Source organism: Amblyomma maculatum, chromosome 4 (genome assembly GCF_055883805.1).
Source record: "Amblyomma maculatum isolate TAMU_Amacu chromosome 4, ASM5588380v1, whole genome shotgun sequence".
NCBI lineage: Eukaryota > Metazoa > Arthropoda > Arachnida > Ixodida > Ixodidae > Amblyomma > Amblyomma maculatum.
The window spans coordinates 202,209,381-202,228,066 of NC_139347.1; the positions used below are offsets into that span (position 1 = coordinate 202,209,381).

The 18,686-nt window shown below is 49.4% G+C and overlaps 1 protein-coding gene across 1 annotated transcript; it reads left to right on the forward strand.

The window, feature by feature from the left end:
- Positions 1 to 243: 243 nt before the first annotated feature.
- LOC146194006 (uncharacterized) lies at positions 244 to 2,898 on the forward strand. Its single transcript, XM_084600667.1, has 2 exons — positions 244 to 2,365; positions 2,456 to 2,898. Exons 1-2 carry the CDS (start codon positions 244 to 246, stop codon positions 2,896 to 2,898), a joined length of 2,565 nt encoding a protein of 854 aa, XP_084456793.1.
- Positions 2,899 to 18,686: the final 15,788 nt, after the last annotated feature.

Here is an 18,686-nt window from a genome sequence, read left to right on the forward strand (position 1 = left end):
CTCGGAACGTTAACCTACATGATATTGTTAAAGTATCTGGGTAACTTACTGCAATCACTTTTCTCTTCTTTCTCTTCTATTTGCGTCCTTATAAAAGAAGGCGCTCGTGTTGCTGGTTCATTTCCGCCCTCCTTGTCGGTTTTTATGTTCTTTGGCGTAACATGATGGCGCTAGGCACTTCCTGCACGGGCCTGTGAACAGGTGCAATTAGAGAAAGAGGAGGACAAAGCAGAGACGGCGAAGATGATCGGGTCGTTCACCGCCGTCGCTTCCATGGCCCTGTTCCTGATGCACAAAGGAGGCAGGCTGCCGGACCGCGGCCCGGGCCCTCCGGGGTCGCTGTCCAACCAGCTGCCGTACACCATGGATATCACTCCGGTGCGTCCTTACCAGGCACCGGTTCACTACATGCGCAACTTCCTCAGTCGCGTAGAGTCCAGGCCTCGGGACATCAACTTCTTCCTCGAGTTGGCTCGGGAACCCAACAGCTTCGTGGATATCTTGGGAAACTACCAGCACGGCATCAGCTCCGTCGTCCAGGTAGGCAATGTCTTCCTGGCAGTAGTGGCCATCGGAGGCGTAGTCGTGGTAGCCGGGCGCTGGGTCGGCTACTTCGGCGAAGATAACAACCAGGAGAACGAGGGGGAGGGAGAAGAGGACGAGGAGCAGGAGGAGCTCTCTCCCACCTACAAGACCGCCTACACGACTGCACTGGCAGTGACTCTACTCCTGGCTGCCATCGGCTTTGTGTTGGCCTTTTTGCTCTATGAGTCTAGCAGTGACCTGAGCGCCTCCATTGACTCTCTGCCAGCGGTGAAGGAGATGGCAGCCAGGGATCTTGCCGCCTTCGTAACCAACACCATCAACCAGAGGATGGAGGACGCCGGGCGCAAGAAGCAGCGCCACCTGGACGAGATCGAGGGCGACTTCGAGAAGGCGTTCAGCCGCTTTCTGGAATCTCGCATGCACGAAGAGATAGTGCTTTGGAATGGCCTCAACGTCGCCGACTGCGCGAAAAGCGTCCGACAAATCGGAATGCTTTTTGTCAAGGATGGAGCTAAGTCTCAAGGAAACCGGCTTTTGCGCGCGAGCAAAAGCCTCGCCCGGGTAAGTGACTACCGAAAACGACTGTGTGGCCTAGTGGCGAAACAGGTGGCCAAGACAACGTCTAAGGACAGGAAGGAAGTCGTAACGACCCTGAAGAAGCAACTTCACGAAAGTGCGAAAGTAAAGGCAGAGGACGAATTGAGAGCGACGCTAAGCGGTCTAGACCGGGCTTTCAACAGGCTGATGACGTACGGCTCAAGAACTGGCTGGTGGGAGAGATTCCGCTCATCTACCCTCTTCGGACTTGTTCCTATCTTCTTCCTTTGTATCTTCGCTATTATGATACCTTTCCTTGTGGTAGCCTTAACTCAACAGAATATTGACGAAGAGACCCAGGCAAAAAGTACTCGATTCAGGATGGCTGGCGTCGTGCTGCCGTATTGTGCCTTCTTCCTGTACATAGTGGTCGTGCTGGCTTTGTACTTGGCGCTTCAGGTCTTCCCGTACGCCGCGGTCGGTGAGTGTTACCTCTGTGACTCTTACAGACAAGGATCCTTCAAAGTCCTCAACATGCTCGCAGTGCGTCTGTGGCCACTCAACGAACGGGCCTCAATGTTTCGCGGCATACACCCGAGCGAAATATTAAGCAAATGCAGCCATGGAGACGCCACGCTGGCCGACTTGAGCATCCCTGCGGAAGTGCGCCAAGACATCGATGTGATACCAGGTAGCACTAGAGTACCGCTGCTGGACACGGAAAGCTTGAGACTAGCCAAATTAATGCCCTCGTTCCTCGTCCACGACCGACACGTGGCTCTGTTACCTGCTGATGACGTCAACGTGACGGTGTTTGTGAAGACGCTGCGCATAAGTTTGTCCAAGGAGCGCGCCCTCACCGACGGCACGCGGCGCACGGCTTCTGCTTTCCTTCAGAAGCTTGACAAGGTGGATCTGCAGGACGCTGCTGCTCGTATGGCGGCTACAAGCTACCGTCGCATGTTGCTAACGATGCTTCCCAAGTACTACGCACAGTACCTGCACGGACCTACCATCTCTGAGCAGGTGGGAAACTGCGCACCCATCTACAATGTCGTGGACAAGACCATGAGTGCCACATGCGACGGCTTCGTCGACTCGCTTTTGGCGTTCGTCTTTTTCCTAGTTGTGACCGCCGTCGTGTCGACGTTGGTAGCCGTCATGGCAGCGGCTAAGAAGAAAAAGAAGAGGAAGAGCAAGACCAAGAAGAAGAAGAAGAAAAGTAAGAGTAAGAAAAAAAAGAAAGGCAGTAAAAGTAAGAAGAAAAAGAAAGGAAGCAAAAGCAAGAAAAAGAAGAAGGGTAGCAAAAGCAAAAAAAAGAAGGGCAAGAAGAAAGCGAGCAAATCGGATGAGGGGGAGAAATCGGAAGGAGATTCATCTGAGTCGGCCGCCTCCACAAGTGCCTCGGCTAGTCCGTCCGCCTCGACCACTGCTACGGCGAAGCCCGCGGCAACGCCGGCAGCCAAGCCCGCGACACCGACGGCGTCTGGTTCTCTAAGGACAACCTCGCAACCCACACTCATACGTGTCACGAGCACCAGAACTGAAGACACCATGATGGGACCCGTGGACGAGACAGAGTTTGTGGAGATACGACTACCTACGAAGGTGGTGTCTGGCGAACAGCTGCCTACGGCCACCGTGGGTGTCGGTGCCCCTCCTGGCTCGGTTCCGTCTGGCACTGCTCCTCCGGGCGTGTACCCGCCGGGCGCGTATCCCCCTGCTCCGTACGCTCCTGGTCCGTACCCTCCAGGCGGTTATGGTACGCCTTACCCTCCTCCGCCGGTCGGCATGCAACCGTACCCTGGTCGGTAGCCAGCCAGCCGTGCTGTTGCTCATCTAGTGTGCTGTAGAAGGAAAACAAAAAATGTGTGTACTGCTCGCCTTGTACCTTAGTGTGTCTCTTCATTGAATGCCTCTAAAGGCTGTCGCTCGCAAGCTTGCATTCAATCAAAGTATATTTATTTCGCAACTTTACAAGGCGAAAAAGGTGACCGAAGAAAAGCTGCGTCCTTGCAGCTTGACTGCGCTCCAAGCACCCATCAGCAGTGGAAACGCATTACATTAGAAAGAAAAGAAATATATTTAGAGATCTCGTACCAGTACAGGAACATATGGACATGCAGAAATGAAAAATCGCAGTGGTATTTGAATGAAAAATTGAAATTCTCATAACACACTTTTCATGAAAATAAAAAAATGAAAAGTTAGCTCCTACAATATTATTGAAGGAGACAAGCATTTTTATACACTGCACTCTGTATAAGGTGCAACCGTAATGAATACTGAAATTAATAAAAACACATAAAATGCCTACTAAACACAAAGATAAGCTAAAATATATAAGTTAAAATGACCGAAAATAAAAGCGTGGTACCGCATGACAAGAAAAAAAAAAAACCTACATGCTTGTACACAAAAATGTTCCCTATCTTTCATAAAAACAGGCTTGTCAAGTCTTTTTTTTCTGTTAGCGTAGTAATGTCAATATTTAATGAGTCGTAGTAATTTAAAGCTGTTGGCAATGTGTACTGGATTCTCCGTTTTCCGTATTTTGTGCGGGAAACGCGAACATGCTAAGGAGGTTGGTGACGAAAAGGATATGTTGTGATATGTTCAAGATGTGCAATGTCGAGAAAAAAATCTAATCTACCCTGAACAGCTTTATTATAAGAGGACAAGAGCGCGTGAGTGTTCAAGTACTGAACTCTAATGATTCGGTATTTTTTTTAGGTATGATTCGGTACAGAATGATCCATGATGATGTCGTGATGGTGTCATGCCATGCTTGGAATAAATATAAGGGCGTAATGAAGTGGGAGGACAAAAACTTTTGTCTGAATATAAAAGAAAGGGGCATCTAGGTATTGTGAGCACTGTGTGGCGCTTCATCTTCCACACTGCTGAACGTGCTGCTTCATCTTCATCCTGCTCCCTCTTGTAGATACCCATCGTCATCGCGGAGTGTGTTTGGCTGCAGTGTGCGACCAAGGCTTCAGGTCTGTAATAAAGCCTGATTCCCCAAGTCCGACCTTCGCGTTACCTTACACGTGGTGGAGGTGCGCCTTGATTTCCCCGCTGCTTCGTCACCTGCATCCACCTGGAGCTTCGTTCTGGCCGCCGTTTGACCCCGACCACCATCGTCATGACACAAGAAGGCCACTCCGCTATTCCGGCTGCTACCAACTCGACTCCAGCTCCCCTTGCCACTTGGACTGTCAGTAGCCGTCAGCGCGACCCGCAGATGTTCGCCGGTCTCCGCGGCGACGACGCTGATGACTGGCTCGACAGCTACGACCGGGTCAGTGCTTTCAACCGATGGGACGATTCTCTTAAATTAATTAATGTGTCCTTTTATTTGACGGATGTGGCCAAAACGTGGTTTCTAAATCATGAGTCGACGATTCCGGACTGGGCTACCTTTAAACAAAAGTTACGCCAGATTTTCTGCGCTCCTACTGTTCGCACGGAGTCCGCCAAGAAGAAGCTAGAAGCCCGACTTCAGCGGCCTAATGAGACCTACACCTCTTATATAGAAGATGTACTTTCACTTTGTCGGCGCATCAATGACACAATGCCAGAGGCCGAGCGGGTTCGGCACGTCCTTAAAGGTATTGGGCCACTCGCCTACAACGCCCTGGCCGTGCAGAACCCTACCACAATCGATGCCATCATATCCACTTGTCAACGCCTTGACGAACTACAGTCAATACGCCTGCAGCCTGATCCCACTTCATTTGGTTTCACTGCCGAAGCTGACCTCCGTGTGCTTATTCGCGAATTAATTCGTGAAGAGCTCTCGGCTCAAGGTAATTTGTGCCGCCCTGCATCTGAGCCACATAATTCAAGTGCCGGCCTGCGTAGCATTGTTAAAGAAGAGCTGGCCTCAATGACCTATTCCCCGCCAACATCGGTCGCTCCTACCATTTGTCAGGTGCCAACGTACGCCCAGATCACGTCCTTGCCGCCCGCAGTTGGAGCGCCTACGCCACCGGCGCCTACCACTGCTCATGTCGCTGCATTGGCACCACCTGCCGCAGCGCCGACATACTACCCCAACTGGCGCCCAGCCCGCCCTGTGTGTTATTACTGCGGGTACCGAGGCCATATTTCCCGCTTCTGTCGTCGCAGGCTCCAGAATGAACGCCGCGGCTACGAATCATTTGAAGCAGACTACCCTCCTCGCTTTTCCGGCTCTAACCACCGTTCATTCCCCGATTATCCCCGACGTTCATCACCCCCGCCAGAAAGCCCCGCTCCGCCTGCTGGTTACAGGCCTTCAAGACGCCGTTCTCTTTCGCCTTTTCGCCGCTCAGCCTCGCCTCTCCGTCAAGCTTCTCTGACGACCCCCCGCCTGTCGGAAAACTGACCACTGCTGTTTTAGGAGGGAAAACTGCACTCTTCGGCCATCCCAAAAATCCTCCGGAACGTCCCTGGAATATTATTTTAGTGCGGGTTGAAGGATTATCTGTTGAAGCTTTGGTTGACACGGGCGCCGCTGTTTCTGTGATACACACTGACTTGTGCTCCCGCTTGCGAAAAGTGAAAACGCCTTATGATGGACCTGAACTCCGTGGAGCTAATGGTGCAATAATTCGGCCTTCTGCTAAGTGTACTGTGCGAGTTTTTGTTGACGGTGTCCGCCACCATGTACAATTTGCCGTGATGTCACCGTGCGCTCACCCAATTATTTTAGGCTGGGATTTTCTGTCTGCCGCATCAGCCAGCATTTCGTGTCGCGACAGGATCATTTACATGAACGAGAGCGATCCGTCTTCTGAACATCCCGAGCCCCGTTATCGCCTGCTTGCCGCTACTAACTCAGTGTTGCCCCCTGGATGCGAACAACTTGTCGCGCTTACTTCTGCTGACATTGATAACGGAGATGTGCTAATCGTGCCTTCTGATCGCCATCTGACCCGCGGAATCGCGCTACCACCAAGTCTTGTTCGGTTTGAGCATGGCACAGCGCTTGTCGCTGCTTCGAACACTTCCCCAGAGCCCATTGTGCTGACTAAAGGGACATGTTTTCCTTGTGTCCTGGACATTCACCCGGTGTCCCTCACCACCCTTACCGCCCCCTCTTCCTCACCAGCAGCTTCTTCCGATGCTTCTCTCTGTGTTCTCTTTGGCACCATCAATCCTGACCTTCCTGCGACTCACCGCCAAGCTTTGCAAGAATTACTTCGAAAACACCAAGCCTCCTTTGATGTCACTTCTCCGACATTGGGCCGAACGTCTTCTGCACAGCACCCCATTATTACAGAAGGTACTTCTATTGTTAGCCGCCGCCCTTACCGTGTTTCCTTATCAGAACGTAAAATCATAGAAGATAATGTGAATGATATGCTCCGGCGAGACATTATTCGGCCATCAGCTAGCCCCTGGTCATCTCCGGTCGTCTTGGTCAAAAAAAAGGATGGGTCCGTGCGTTTTTGCGTTGATTACCGCGCACTTAACAAAGTCGCTCGAAAAGATGTTTACCCTATGCCACGAATTGACGACTCCCTCGACTGTCTTCAGGGCGCCGAATATTTCTCCACTTTGGATTTGCGTTCCGGTTACTGGCAGATACCGATGCACGAAGCCGACAAAGAAAAAACAGCATTCGCTACTCCCGATGGGCTTTACGAATTCAATGTCATGCCTTTTGGACTTTGTAATGCCCCCGCTACGTTTGAGCGCATGATTGACACTGTTCTTAGAGGACTTAAGTGGAAAACATGCTTGTGCTACCTGGACGACATAGTTATTTTCTCTGCGACTTTTTCTGATCATTTATGCCGCCTTGATCAAGTATTAACGTGCCTGGCATCCGCCGGTCTCCAGCTGAACACAAAAAAGTGTAATTTCGCCAAGAAAGAAATCAAGATTCTGGGCCACCTCGTCAGCCGCGATGGCATTCGACCCGACCCTGACAAGCTTGCTGCAGTTTTGAACTTTGCACGCCCTCAGCGGACTAAGGAACTACGCAGTTTCCTTGGCCTGTCATCGTACTTTCGCCGTTTCATTCGAAATTTCGCTACCATTGCTGCACCGCTCCACCGCCTCCTTACAGACCGTACTACTTTCAATTGGTCCGAAGAATGCGAAAAAGCTTTCCAAACCCTAAAGAATGCCCTCACTTCGGACCCTGTTCTCGCTCACTTCGACGACACTGCTGCCACCATTCTTCACACCGATGCCAGCAGCCTCGGTATCGGCGCCATACTTCTGCAACGTGATACCGCTTCTCGGGAAAAGGTAATTGCGTTTGCCAGTCGAACTCTAACACTAGCGGAACGCAACTACACCATCACTGAGCAAGAGTGCCTAGCCGTCGTTTGGGCAGTTCAGAAATTCCGCCCCTACCTCTACGGCCGCCATTTCACGATCGTTACCGATCACCACGCTCTGTGCTGGTTATCAACCCTCAAAAATTTGACTGGACGCCTGGGCCGTTGGATTCTGCGTTTGCAGGAGTACCATTTTGATGTCATATTCAAATCGGGACGCAAACATCGAGATGCCGATGCTCTTTCCCGCTGCCCGCTATCAGAATCGCCACCTAGTGCTTCCTCGAGCCTTCCTGCGTGCACCCTCGACGTCCCAATGTCGTCCAGAGCCCCAACCTTAACCTGTGCTACTCTTGCCGCTGCTCCAGATCGCTACGCCATTATTTCAAACCAGCGAGCAGATCCCTACTGTATTTCCCTAATCAACCTTCTCACCGGTGCTTCTCACCCTCCTACCGCTAGGATGCGCAGGCAACTCCAAAAGTTCAAACTTGACAACGGCGTGCTCTCCCGTTATATTTATTGCTCCGAAGGCACCCGTTGGGTCCTCGTTATTCCGAGAGCGCTTCGCACCCGTATCCTGGCGGCTTTCCACGATGATGCTACAGCCGGTCACTTAGGCTTTCATAAAACTTACCACCGCGTGAAAGCCCGTTTCTTCTGGCCAGGCCTCGCCTCAAGTGTGGCAAAATACGTCGCTTCTTGTCTGCCATGTCAGCGCCGCAAACGGCCCACTTCTCCTCCTGCTGGCCTACTACAGCCGCTACCTTGCCCTGCTACTCCTTTTGCCGTTGTTGGCATAGACTTATACGGGCCACTTCCATTGTCCGCACGAGGTAATCGCTGGATCGTCACCGCCGTCGACCACCTAACACGCTACGCTGAGACCGCTTCCCTGCCTAATGGCTCAGCACATGAGGTCGCGACCTTCTTTTTGGAATCGCTCGTACTGCGCCATGGGGCCCCTCAAGTGCTTCTCAGCGATCGTGGTCGGACATTTCTGTCGAAGATTGTAGCCGAAGTTATTGAAGCCTCAACCACACATCACAAATTGACCTCCAGCTATCACCCGCAGACCAATGGGTTGACTGAGCGGTTCCACCGCACGCTTTCTGACATGTTGTCTATGTATGTCGACCAGGACCACCGAAACTGGGACGTAATACTTCCTTTTGTTACGTTCGCCTACAATACGGCTGTACAGCGGACCACAGGTTACACCCCGTTTTTCCTCGTTTACGGCCGTTCTCCCGCTACCTTTCTTGACGCCTCTTTTCTTTCTACACATGCCAGTTCCTCATCCTCTCTTCCTGACCAGTTCCTTTCCCGAGTGGCCAAATCACGCCGGCTTGCTCGCGTCAACACGGAAGCTAGCCAGGAAGACCGCAAGTACCGCTATGATGCAACCCATCGCCAAGTTTCGTTCCGTCCCGGCGACGAGGTGTTACTTTGGACCCCATTACGCACTCCTGGCCTTTGTGACAAGTTACAGCACCGTTACATTGGTCCTTACACAGTTCTTGCAAAAACCTCCCCGGTCAACTATCGCGTCTCCCCTGTTTACCCTCCTCCGGACTGTCGTTACCGTGGCACTGAAGTTGTCCACGTTTCACGTATGAAACCTTTTGTTCGGCGCATTCCTGCGGACTAATTGCGGCCAGGCTGGCCGCTTGAACTGCGCGGGCGAAATAGTGTGAGCACTGTGTGGCGCTTCATCTTCCACACTGCTGAACGTGCTGCTTCATCTTCATCCTGCTCCCTCTTGTAGATACCCATCGTCATCGCGGAGTGTGTTTGGCTGCAGTGTGCGACCAAGGCTTCAGGTCTGTAATAAAGCCTGATTCCCCAAGTCCGACCTTCGCGTTACCTTACAGTATTGATACACAAGTGTTTTCGAAACTCATACGTTCCGATAATCGCTGTTAAATTTTTCCTCGAAAGAGTGCGTTGTTGGGTGGATCGGTCAGATATATCTCCCCCCCCCCCCCCCCCCCCCCCCCCCCCCCCCCAGGTATACTGCGCACACAAAAAACAAGGACGAGAAAGGTACTCCAACAAGCGCAGACCCACGACTACATTTCAAACTGCGCATGGGTCTAGATATGACGCTTGAAGGCATATACGATGTGTTTCCTTCCATATGAATTCAGTCGCGAGTCAGCGCTTGTTGGGGTGTACCTTTTTCGCCCTTGTCTTTTGTGTGCGCAGTATACCTTGTGGGAGGGAGTTTTCTTCGAAAGTTTGTACTATGAAACATCGGAAGCGTAGGCTTCGTATGAAAGTTTTGACCTGATCTCAGCCACCTTGAACCAGCAGCACGCCGCGTTGGGGTTGAACGTTGCAATGAAACTCTCGCTATACAGTGTACTGCAATACAGGCTACGCCTCCGCCTCAGGAGCCTTACAATCTTCTAAGATTGTTCTCTAATAGCGTTCTGATAAACTGTGAAACACAAAAATAATTACAGGTTATGGAAAAATACATGAATAAGCAAAAAGGAAAATACATAAGCACGAATATGCTCACATGTAAACTAATGTTGAGGTAGCATAGGTCTGCCGAGGCTTTGTGACAAGTGACCCATACAGGCTGTCTTGAAATGACATCTTAAACTGAGATCATAGCCGCACAGCATCCCTGTTTGCTGCAAACGGCCATCATAAGAGGGGTGTAAAAGTCGGCACCTTTTTCTCTACGTAGTGCTCATGCGGGAAGCCTCGTCCAGAGAAGCCGCCTTCATTAGACCAGGCTCTTCTTATTGCCTGACTGTATTTTCAATTTCCGCTCAGCTGGGCGTGTCACTTCTGCGGGGCCATAAGCTGCAAGTAAGGAGAACGGAGGGAGAAATCAGGTGTATGTGAGCCACAAGAGGTTCACAAGCTACACTGACCTGGTTCCGGCAGAGCTTTCTAACCGTGTTGCAGTTCGTTCTATTTTCCAGTCTAGTTCACTTGTGTTTCTTTTCTCTCTCCTGGCATACATATATATATCCCTTGTCCTGCTCTCGGTCACAATAGGCGGTGTAAATTAATAGACGCGCAGATATGACAGCACAAACAGATTAGCTGGGTTAGAATGTTGTTTGATCTTGTGTCTGCAAAAAAAAAAAAAAAAAAAAAATCGGAATTTTTTTAATTTTTAGTACTCCTCGTAATTAGCGCTTTTTAGCCTATACGTGTAAAAGTGAATGCCGGCGATAGAAGATTCGCATTCGAGCCTTCATGAGAGTTCGTTATTCGCTTGCATTGACTTTGTAGTGGTGTCACTCCTAATTGTTTCCTTTTTCCACCATTCTTTTCTTTTCGCCCTGCTTCACGCCTGGCGCACAAATGCGCTTTCGAAGTCCTTACTTTCGCTTTCGTGGCACTGATGGCGCCTCTATTTCGGCCGCAATAACAGCGTCAGAGTAGTGCTCGTGGCCTTCTTTCGTTCCCTTTATTTCATTTAAAAATACGAATAACAAAAGAAGAAAGAAAAAAAATCAGGCTCCGCCAGTCGAGACGGCAGCCGGGAGCACAGTGCGGAACCCGCGGTTGGAAGCGCCGAGAGCAACTAATTTCGAAGAACGCATTCCGATTGCTTTCCTTTCGAGTTGGCTGACTCCGTCCTGCTGCGCTGTGCTATTCTCCCCAGTTTCCTTCCTTTCCGTTCTCTTCTCCGCCTCGGCTTCTGTTTTTCATTCCTTGTCTGCACCGCCTATCGCTCTCACTGTCTATCGTCCTCCTCGCAATTCCTCCCTTCTTTTTCCATCTCTCTTTTTTTTTTTTTCCGTTCCGCACGCTTGTGCAGAGCGTGTGACTGACTTTTTTTTTATTCCGCTTTGTCTCCCATCCTTCTTTCCTCAAAACTCGGCCTCACAATAAATTGTGGCGGCCGTATCGTCCCTTTTTCCTCCTTCCTCTGAATGCGAAAGAGTGCATCGACGAGAAACGATAGGAAATAGAGAGAAAGTGCGAAAGAGCGACTCAAGGTAATCTAAAGGCGAAAGCTGTCTATAGATTCACCCTCAGCTGGTTTTCATTGGTTCTACAGAGGGTTCTGCTTCTCCCTCACTCTCTCTCAGCCTTGCGTGTAGTGACGCGAGCACTTCTATCTTCTCCCCTTCAGTCGCGACGAAGTACGTACGTATACGCCTAGTTCGGGCTGTTGTGCTTGGCGCGTTATTTGAACTTATTCTGGGCTTGGCTTGCCTCGACTCGTCCTCGCGAGGCATTCTCGGTCGTCGCGTGCGTACCACCATATTGGCTTTGTGGCGACGCTCTAGAGATGGAGAGGATGTCCCTTCCTCTATCAGCAATGCAAGGAGAATTTATTTACGCGCGTTCGAAGGCTCCTCGCTTCTTCTTTCCAGCTCCTGGCGTCCATCGTTACTCGTTCTGTTCTGCTCCTACTTTTCTCCTTGGTGTGCCCCGTCGGAGGCCGATCCCAGGTGCTCGATCCAGCTTGCTGTGAACCTCCTCCTGTTGGCGATCCTCGCCTCTTTTTCCTCACATCTACACTTTCCCCAGATCTGCTCTGTTCCGTTTCCTCACAGCCTCCCACGGGTATCTTTCTCTCTCTCCGCTTTTTCGATGAGATGCCCCGTCATGCTCCAGCGCCCCAGAAGAAAAGTTTTAGTTTCGCGTTCACCGATGTGGTCTCGTCGCTGTTTTGTTTGGCTCCAATTTTTCCTGTCTCCCCTTCTCTCAGTGTACACAACTCCTAGGAATTTTACGCTGGCTGCTTGTTATCTTGCGCCAAGTTCTACCCGATTTCTATTCGTCCCTCGTGGCATTACAACTGAGGTTTATTTTTGGCATAGTTACTGCCTTGTACTGCTTATTTTGTATCTTCTACTGGGCCTTAAGTTCTTGAGTGCGCCGAACACTAGACAGCGAGCGCGCGTTTAATAATGTCCCGGCTTTGGCCGCCTGATGTATCGGAGCGTAAAAATAAGAAACACTAAAAAAAAGCATTAACAAATTTGTCGAGCAAAGCCTTCAAGGACACTTGCCAGAAGGGACTTCTTCCTGTGAAAGGTCTTTTTTTTTTTTTTTTTTGGAACTATTGAAGAAAGAAGGCGGTTGTTACGTTAGGAATTGTGCAGAATAGTAAACTTTGTAAATATTGTACAACAACAGCTTGGCACCAAAGTGCACCGTAATTACTGGCTGCGCGTAATCGATGCTACTGTGCGGTCATATTGTAAAGCCAGCATTGTCAAGCGGCAAAGTGTTTCTCATTAATCCCTTTGGGTAAAATATTACATAACCATGAACCCTGATAGTGAGAGGCTTTGTTTAGAGAGATAGTAATTTTACACTTATTGAAAAGCTATTTAGTTCCCTTATGGCGCCAGTGTTATCGATTCAGTGAACTCAATGCGTACAGAGATTTCCTACGGCTAACAATCGCGTGCTTGCGCAATGCACAAAATAACCCTCCTCGACACAGTTGAGTACAGGTAGCATTAGCGGATAAACAAATGATGTGGTATATATAGCAGGGAAATACTTGGAAGATATAGTGCGTCATGATATGTGTATGATATGGTATGGTATGAAAGAACAGTGAACAAAGGTAGAGGGGCAGCCTCAGTTCGCAAACCGAACCAATGTTACGAGTGGACTTGTCTTCGACAAGTCAACTTGTCGAAACGTTGGTTCGGCTTGCGAACTGAGGCTCTCCCTCTACCCTTGTTCAGTGTTATTTCACACTGTGTAGCGACCCTCTCTCTTTCTACCAAGATATGGTATGCTGTAATATAATATATGATATGGTATGGTATGGTATGGTATGGTATGGTATGGTATGGTATGGTATGGTATGGTATGGTATGGTATGGTATGGTATGGTATGGTATGGTATGGTATGGTATGGTATGGTATGGTATGGTACGGTATACTACGGTATCATGAGCTTTGTGGTATTGTATCGTGTTTTATTATATGTCAAAGTACTTAAGGTTTGCCATTTGGTAGCGTTACTGGTCAGCAAGGAACGCGTTAGCGGATGGCTCTGTGTTATTTTAGCACACCTGGGGCGGCTTGCACGATAAAGTCCGAGCTAAGTCCAGACTTAAATGGCGTCTTTAGAAAGACCAAGCTTATTTAAGACGGCTCGTGTTCCGAACGTCGAACGCTTCGAGTTCATGTTCACCAGAGTGGCTTCCCAGAACGGCCTCAGCAACCACTTGGGGCATTTTTCCTCGTAACACAATCTTAAGCCGCAAAAAGCAATGGCACGGATTTTACACAACGCAAAATTGACGGAATGTGTACATCTTACAGCAGGGACAGTGCCAGCGCATCCCTGTATTTCCCTAATTTCTCTACTTAGACACCTGGCGTCCTTGTGTCTTAACCAAGACAGCACTAGAGTCGTAATCATACAAGCGACTTATTCAAGTCAGGACTGAAGCCCAGTCTTGACTCCAGTTTAAGCGGCCATGCTAGTGGCCTATTCTTTAGACTCCAGTTAAGTCTGGACTTAACTAAGACAGTCTTAAGATTGTTTTGTGCAAGCGGGCCCTGATTTCCTCTGGCGCGCGATGACAGAGCCCAGTGCGAGGCAGTTTTCACATTTCGCCTGCAGAGAAATGTGGCCAACGCATTGTTTATTTAATGACATGACCTTGGAACCTACAGCCGAGTGCCAACGCCACTTAGCCGCAGCGGCAAGTGTATGATATGCTATGGCTAGCATGGAATGTTGCGATAAGTGCGGTTAATTAGCCCACAGGTGAATAAGCCCAGAGCGATAGCTCTCGAACAAATGTCTTTATTCCAGCCCGTATCTGGAACTCTGCGCGTGATCTTCAAAACATCGATGAATAAAGGCGATGATACTTATATACATATTATATGGGGTGGTCACCCAAAAATAATAAAAAATAACGTGCATCTGCATCTGCCTGAAAGAGGAAAGTTTGGGCACAGCACTCACAATACGACGGCTCCAGAGTTTAGTATTGTCCATTTGTGGTTGTTTTTAACACGCGCTGAAAGGACATCTGCACACGCGTGCTGTAATATTTAATCTCTAATTAAATCAAGTCTCCGGGGACGGGATTTGAACCCGCGAACTTCGGCTAAACCGAGCTTTGCCTGACGACCTTTCTTTATGTACATCCACGACCTACGACACCCCTGAGAATGATGAAGTAAAAACGGGGAAGAGCGAGAATACATGCACTGCACTCTTGACGAAATGGTCGAGATGCAGAGAAGTAAGGCGCACCAAGATTTCTTCTAGTAAATGGCACAACATGCCGTGAACAGGACGCGCCGTTTTTTGATACGTGGAAGCTGGGACTGCGCTCTGAGCGGCCCTGTATTAGGCGGAATGTAGCCACTCGTGAGTGAAAAACTTACTCAATCGGCGTCACTAGCAGCGAATGTCCTCGGCGGGAAGTATAAATGGGCACTCTTGTATGTATCCGCCGTTGTGGTCGGGTCGCCACGCCCCATTAAACCGGCAACGTGCTTTGTTCCGCGTCGGCGCCACCGACTGGTCCCCGACGTATCTGCCCTCTTTCGCAGCTGGCCTGGAGTCGTTTACGGAGCACCCGTGTTCTCGGCGCTCAGCTGTGGCTTAAGCCGAGTGCTATGAGAACGCTACTTAGATATATTTTTTCACTCGTGGGCTCTTAATGATCCTAGCCAGCGGACGGTGGGCAATAGTCAAGCAGCGGCGGGGACGTAGAAGCGGGAACAAAACAATGTCACTGAGGGAGCTGCTCCGACTCTCCTCCCCTTCCGCTCTTAACATACAGCATAATGCCTTCCAACCCTTCCAGTGTGTTTGTTACTGACATTATGGCGTTGTTGAGACTAGCCAAAGCAGCGAGCGTGCAAGTCGTTATTCATGGTGCAGCCACTGGGTTTAGCGGGTCAAGCGCCATTTATCTCAAGCGTCGATGCCAAGTATCCCTTTTTCAGCCAAACATGCCCTGCGCAAGCACGATCGAGCCTCTAAGCCGATGTGCAGGCGAGCGTAGAATATGCTGCAAAGACTAGAAGAAGAAAGCCTTCTTTTGGCGCTTCGCCGCGTCTCTTAGTGAGGGCCACCTCACGCGCGGTTGCAATCCTGGGCAGAAAGTAAATGAATTACCGTCGCCACCGATATCTTGACAAGACCAGCGTACCCCAGCAGCCTAAATCACGACTACAGATGGGCGAGTCACATGGTGTCCCCTTAGTCGAGTCGCAGGATGTCCCCTGGCCACTTTACCCAAGCCTATGCTCGCAGATTCATTTGCTGCCGAGTATTTATCGTTCATTCGATCGTCGTGACAATCGCTGATGAGAGAGAAGCTAATTCACCGGCCTTGTTAGAATATCGGTATTGGGAGAATTACTCGAGACGTCGTGGCCCGTTATAGCAACGTTGTATATCCAATGACATCGCAGTGTATGATGCGTCGGATATATAAATTTGTTACCTTCTCGTCATTAGCACAGTACTTGTCATGACAGCAGCTATAGATGCCGAACGATGTTTTGCGCTCCAGTGTGTCTGTTTTTGCTAAGATGCTTTAATCACAAGTTTAATTACCATTTTAGAAACCGCCACTAGCACTACCTCACGTGTCGGAAACGATTGCTGATTTTTGATGTTCACAGAGCTGGTGATAACGCAGCTGCGCATCTAGCATTTCATACAGGCCTTCAGTGGCAATGCCGCACCTGTATATTCTAACTAGAGATAACATGCATGCACTGCTGAAATATATATCTTGATGGAAACTAGGTATATTATCGCAACATTGGTAACTATATTGTTGTTCACGTCTGCTTTACTTCTTCATGTCGCTCCTCCTGCTTATTGCTGGCGTAAAATTTTTGATAGAAAATTTTGCCCGTATCAGTTCAGACATTGGCTTATACCACACTCCTTTCATTTAATTTTCTTCCTTTTGATTTATTATACTTACGAAAAATTCATATTTTTCACCTTTTACGCTAGTGAAGTACCGTAAAGAGGGAAAAAGCTCTCTCTAGATCTCTTGGCTTCCCCCCCCCCTCCCCCCCCCCCCTCTCCTGTGTACAATGTTTTCTGTATACAAACTTAAATGAGTGTCGCGTTGCGGGAACCAAAGGTGCCTTTATGAAGTCAAGGAAAAAATTAAATAAGATTGCTTCACTTCAGAGAAAGAACGAATAGATTACAAGCAATCAGAGGCGGCAGTTAACCGAGTATAGTTTTTAGTGTGCGTAAGTGGTTTTGAAAACTCCATACATAATTTGCTGAAACCGCTTTAGGACATGAGCTTTGGAGCACTGTTAATAACTACTGGCTGTTTATCAAACAGAGCGCAGATATAATCGAATGTGCAGCGACTCAAGCGCAAACAAGGGTCTGCAACAAGCAAAGTTTCTTGCTTTTATTACATTCTATTGGACTATGCCAGCGCGACGATGTCAGCGCACAGAGAGGAATGAACTCAAACCTGGCGCACTGCTTGTGTGCACACAAGCTGTTCCGGGTACTTAGTCAGGGCGATGATTAAGGACTTCAACGGCTGCTAAAAGCCTCGTCTTAAGTATAACACCTGCTTTGTTGGAACAAAGTGCTCGCTTGCGTAGAAGGTTTCGTCCACTCGAGCAGGCACTGAAGAGGGCAGGCACTGCCCTCGATCAGTTTGGCGCCAGAGCAGCATCTAGCGATGAACCAAATCGAAGGTAAGGGTAGAGGGTGCCGTGACCTTTCCGGACCAGCGATCGAAAGCCCGGTGATTAGCGCCACGTGTCGTTTGACGCGGGTAACGAAGATGACCGCGCCGCCCTAAACACGAGCAGCCTACGGTTCATTTGCGACGCGGCAGTCGCGTGCGCTCCGACACCCGTAAGCGTCAACAGACGGAAGGGAATGCCGCTTTACGCAGGGTGCTGAAGCATGACGTAGTGAATAACGGGGCGTTGTGAGTATGGGTTTACTGTGAGTGTGAGATACGTGACAGCCTGTCGTTAAAGTGTCTACGACCTCGTTGTATTTTTCCCTGTTTCCGTGTTCCTCCTCAGTGAACGATTGGCGACTTCAGTCTCCCTAAACTAACCTAAACTTGTCCAATTTAACCTCTATGAGTGTCGCTTGGTAGACAGGCACAGTCCTGAAGTGAGTGAGGTTGTCAGAAACGCATTATTTGCTTTGAAGAGACGAAGAGAGCGGTGATTGCGATGTACGGTTGGCTGATCCGTATGCTTCACTTAAGAGATCAAACTGCTGTGGTGCTGTTAGCTTGTCTTCCGCAGAGGCTCAGTAGGTGCAAATTTGTTGGCGGCCCATGGCATCGCGAGCTAGATATCCGAGCGACGGTCTCATCCAATGAGCACCAAGTGCACTACCGTGTTGTTTTATGAACTTTAGGAGGTCGATAAAGATTCCGGGTGATACGCATTAACTCGGGTTTACCTTCAAGTCCGCTGTGCTACACTATCCAGTAAGCGATTAAAAATAATCAACCAGCCGCTTTCCATTAGTTTTCCTGGTCCTGAAATGATACCGAGCGCTTCAAATAGAACCGTTACTGACCAGATACACCAGACGACAGCTAGGACATCTCACCCCAGAGGTGGACATTTGAAAGTATCATGCTGAAATAGGCGCGGAAAAAGCGTGAGAACTGAAAAGTGCCCGTTATGCGTAATATATTTTCCTAGCTTAACAGACGGTTAGAGAGTGACGCTTAAAATGGGTGCTGCAATGGCTGCTTTTTTAGATGCATACCTATTATGCATACCAGGGCTAACGACATGAATTCTTGTTCCGTTAAAACAAATACGCCCTATGCACGTACCTCGAGCTACCTTCGCCGTCTTCTAATGGGAGCCCATCTGTGGTCGCGTGTCTGTAGACCACCTCTTGCATACTCCAAGCCTCGCATTTCCTACAACCTGTATACCCTCACCTTTTTATATAGTATTATGACAGCTCGCTGTGGCCACTAGAATCGGAAAGAAGTCTCGAACGCGGTTGAAGCGGCTGCGCCTTCAAGTAGGCGAAAGGCAAAAAGAGCCAGTGAAAGTGCGATGCCAGCGCACGCGTACATCAAAACTCCCAGGCAGTCGAATTTATTCTGAAGCCCTCCGCTACGACAAGTATTTCTACCTGAAGACTGCTGGTGCAAGTAATAGTAAATATTTCTATCATTCTGCTTTCACTCTCACCTTCCTTTCATAAAGATGCTGTCGGAGTGTCCGTAGAGACGTGTGACGCCTTCTTTTAAGGCGAAAGTCTTCAAGTGCTCATCGATTTCAGTAGAAGCTGTCGGCACAGGGTGTCACGCTTTCGAGAGTGAGAGTTAAAAATAAAAATAATAAACCATCAGGAATCGAACCTCCAACCCT

Bases quoted from the DNA above. Each gene is read 5' to 3' on its own strand.
- LOC146194006 (XM_084600667.1), top strand. From the start codon at position 244: ATGATCGGGTCGTTCACCGCCGTCGCTTCCATGGCCCTGTTCCTGATG. The intron at 2,366-2,455 runs GCAAGAAAAAGA...AATCGGAAGGAG, and splicing joins GAAAAAGAAAGGAAGCAAAA to ATTCATCTGAGTCGGCCGCC.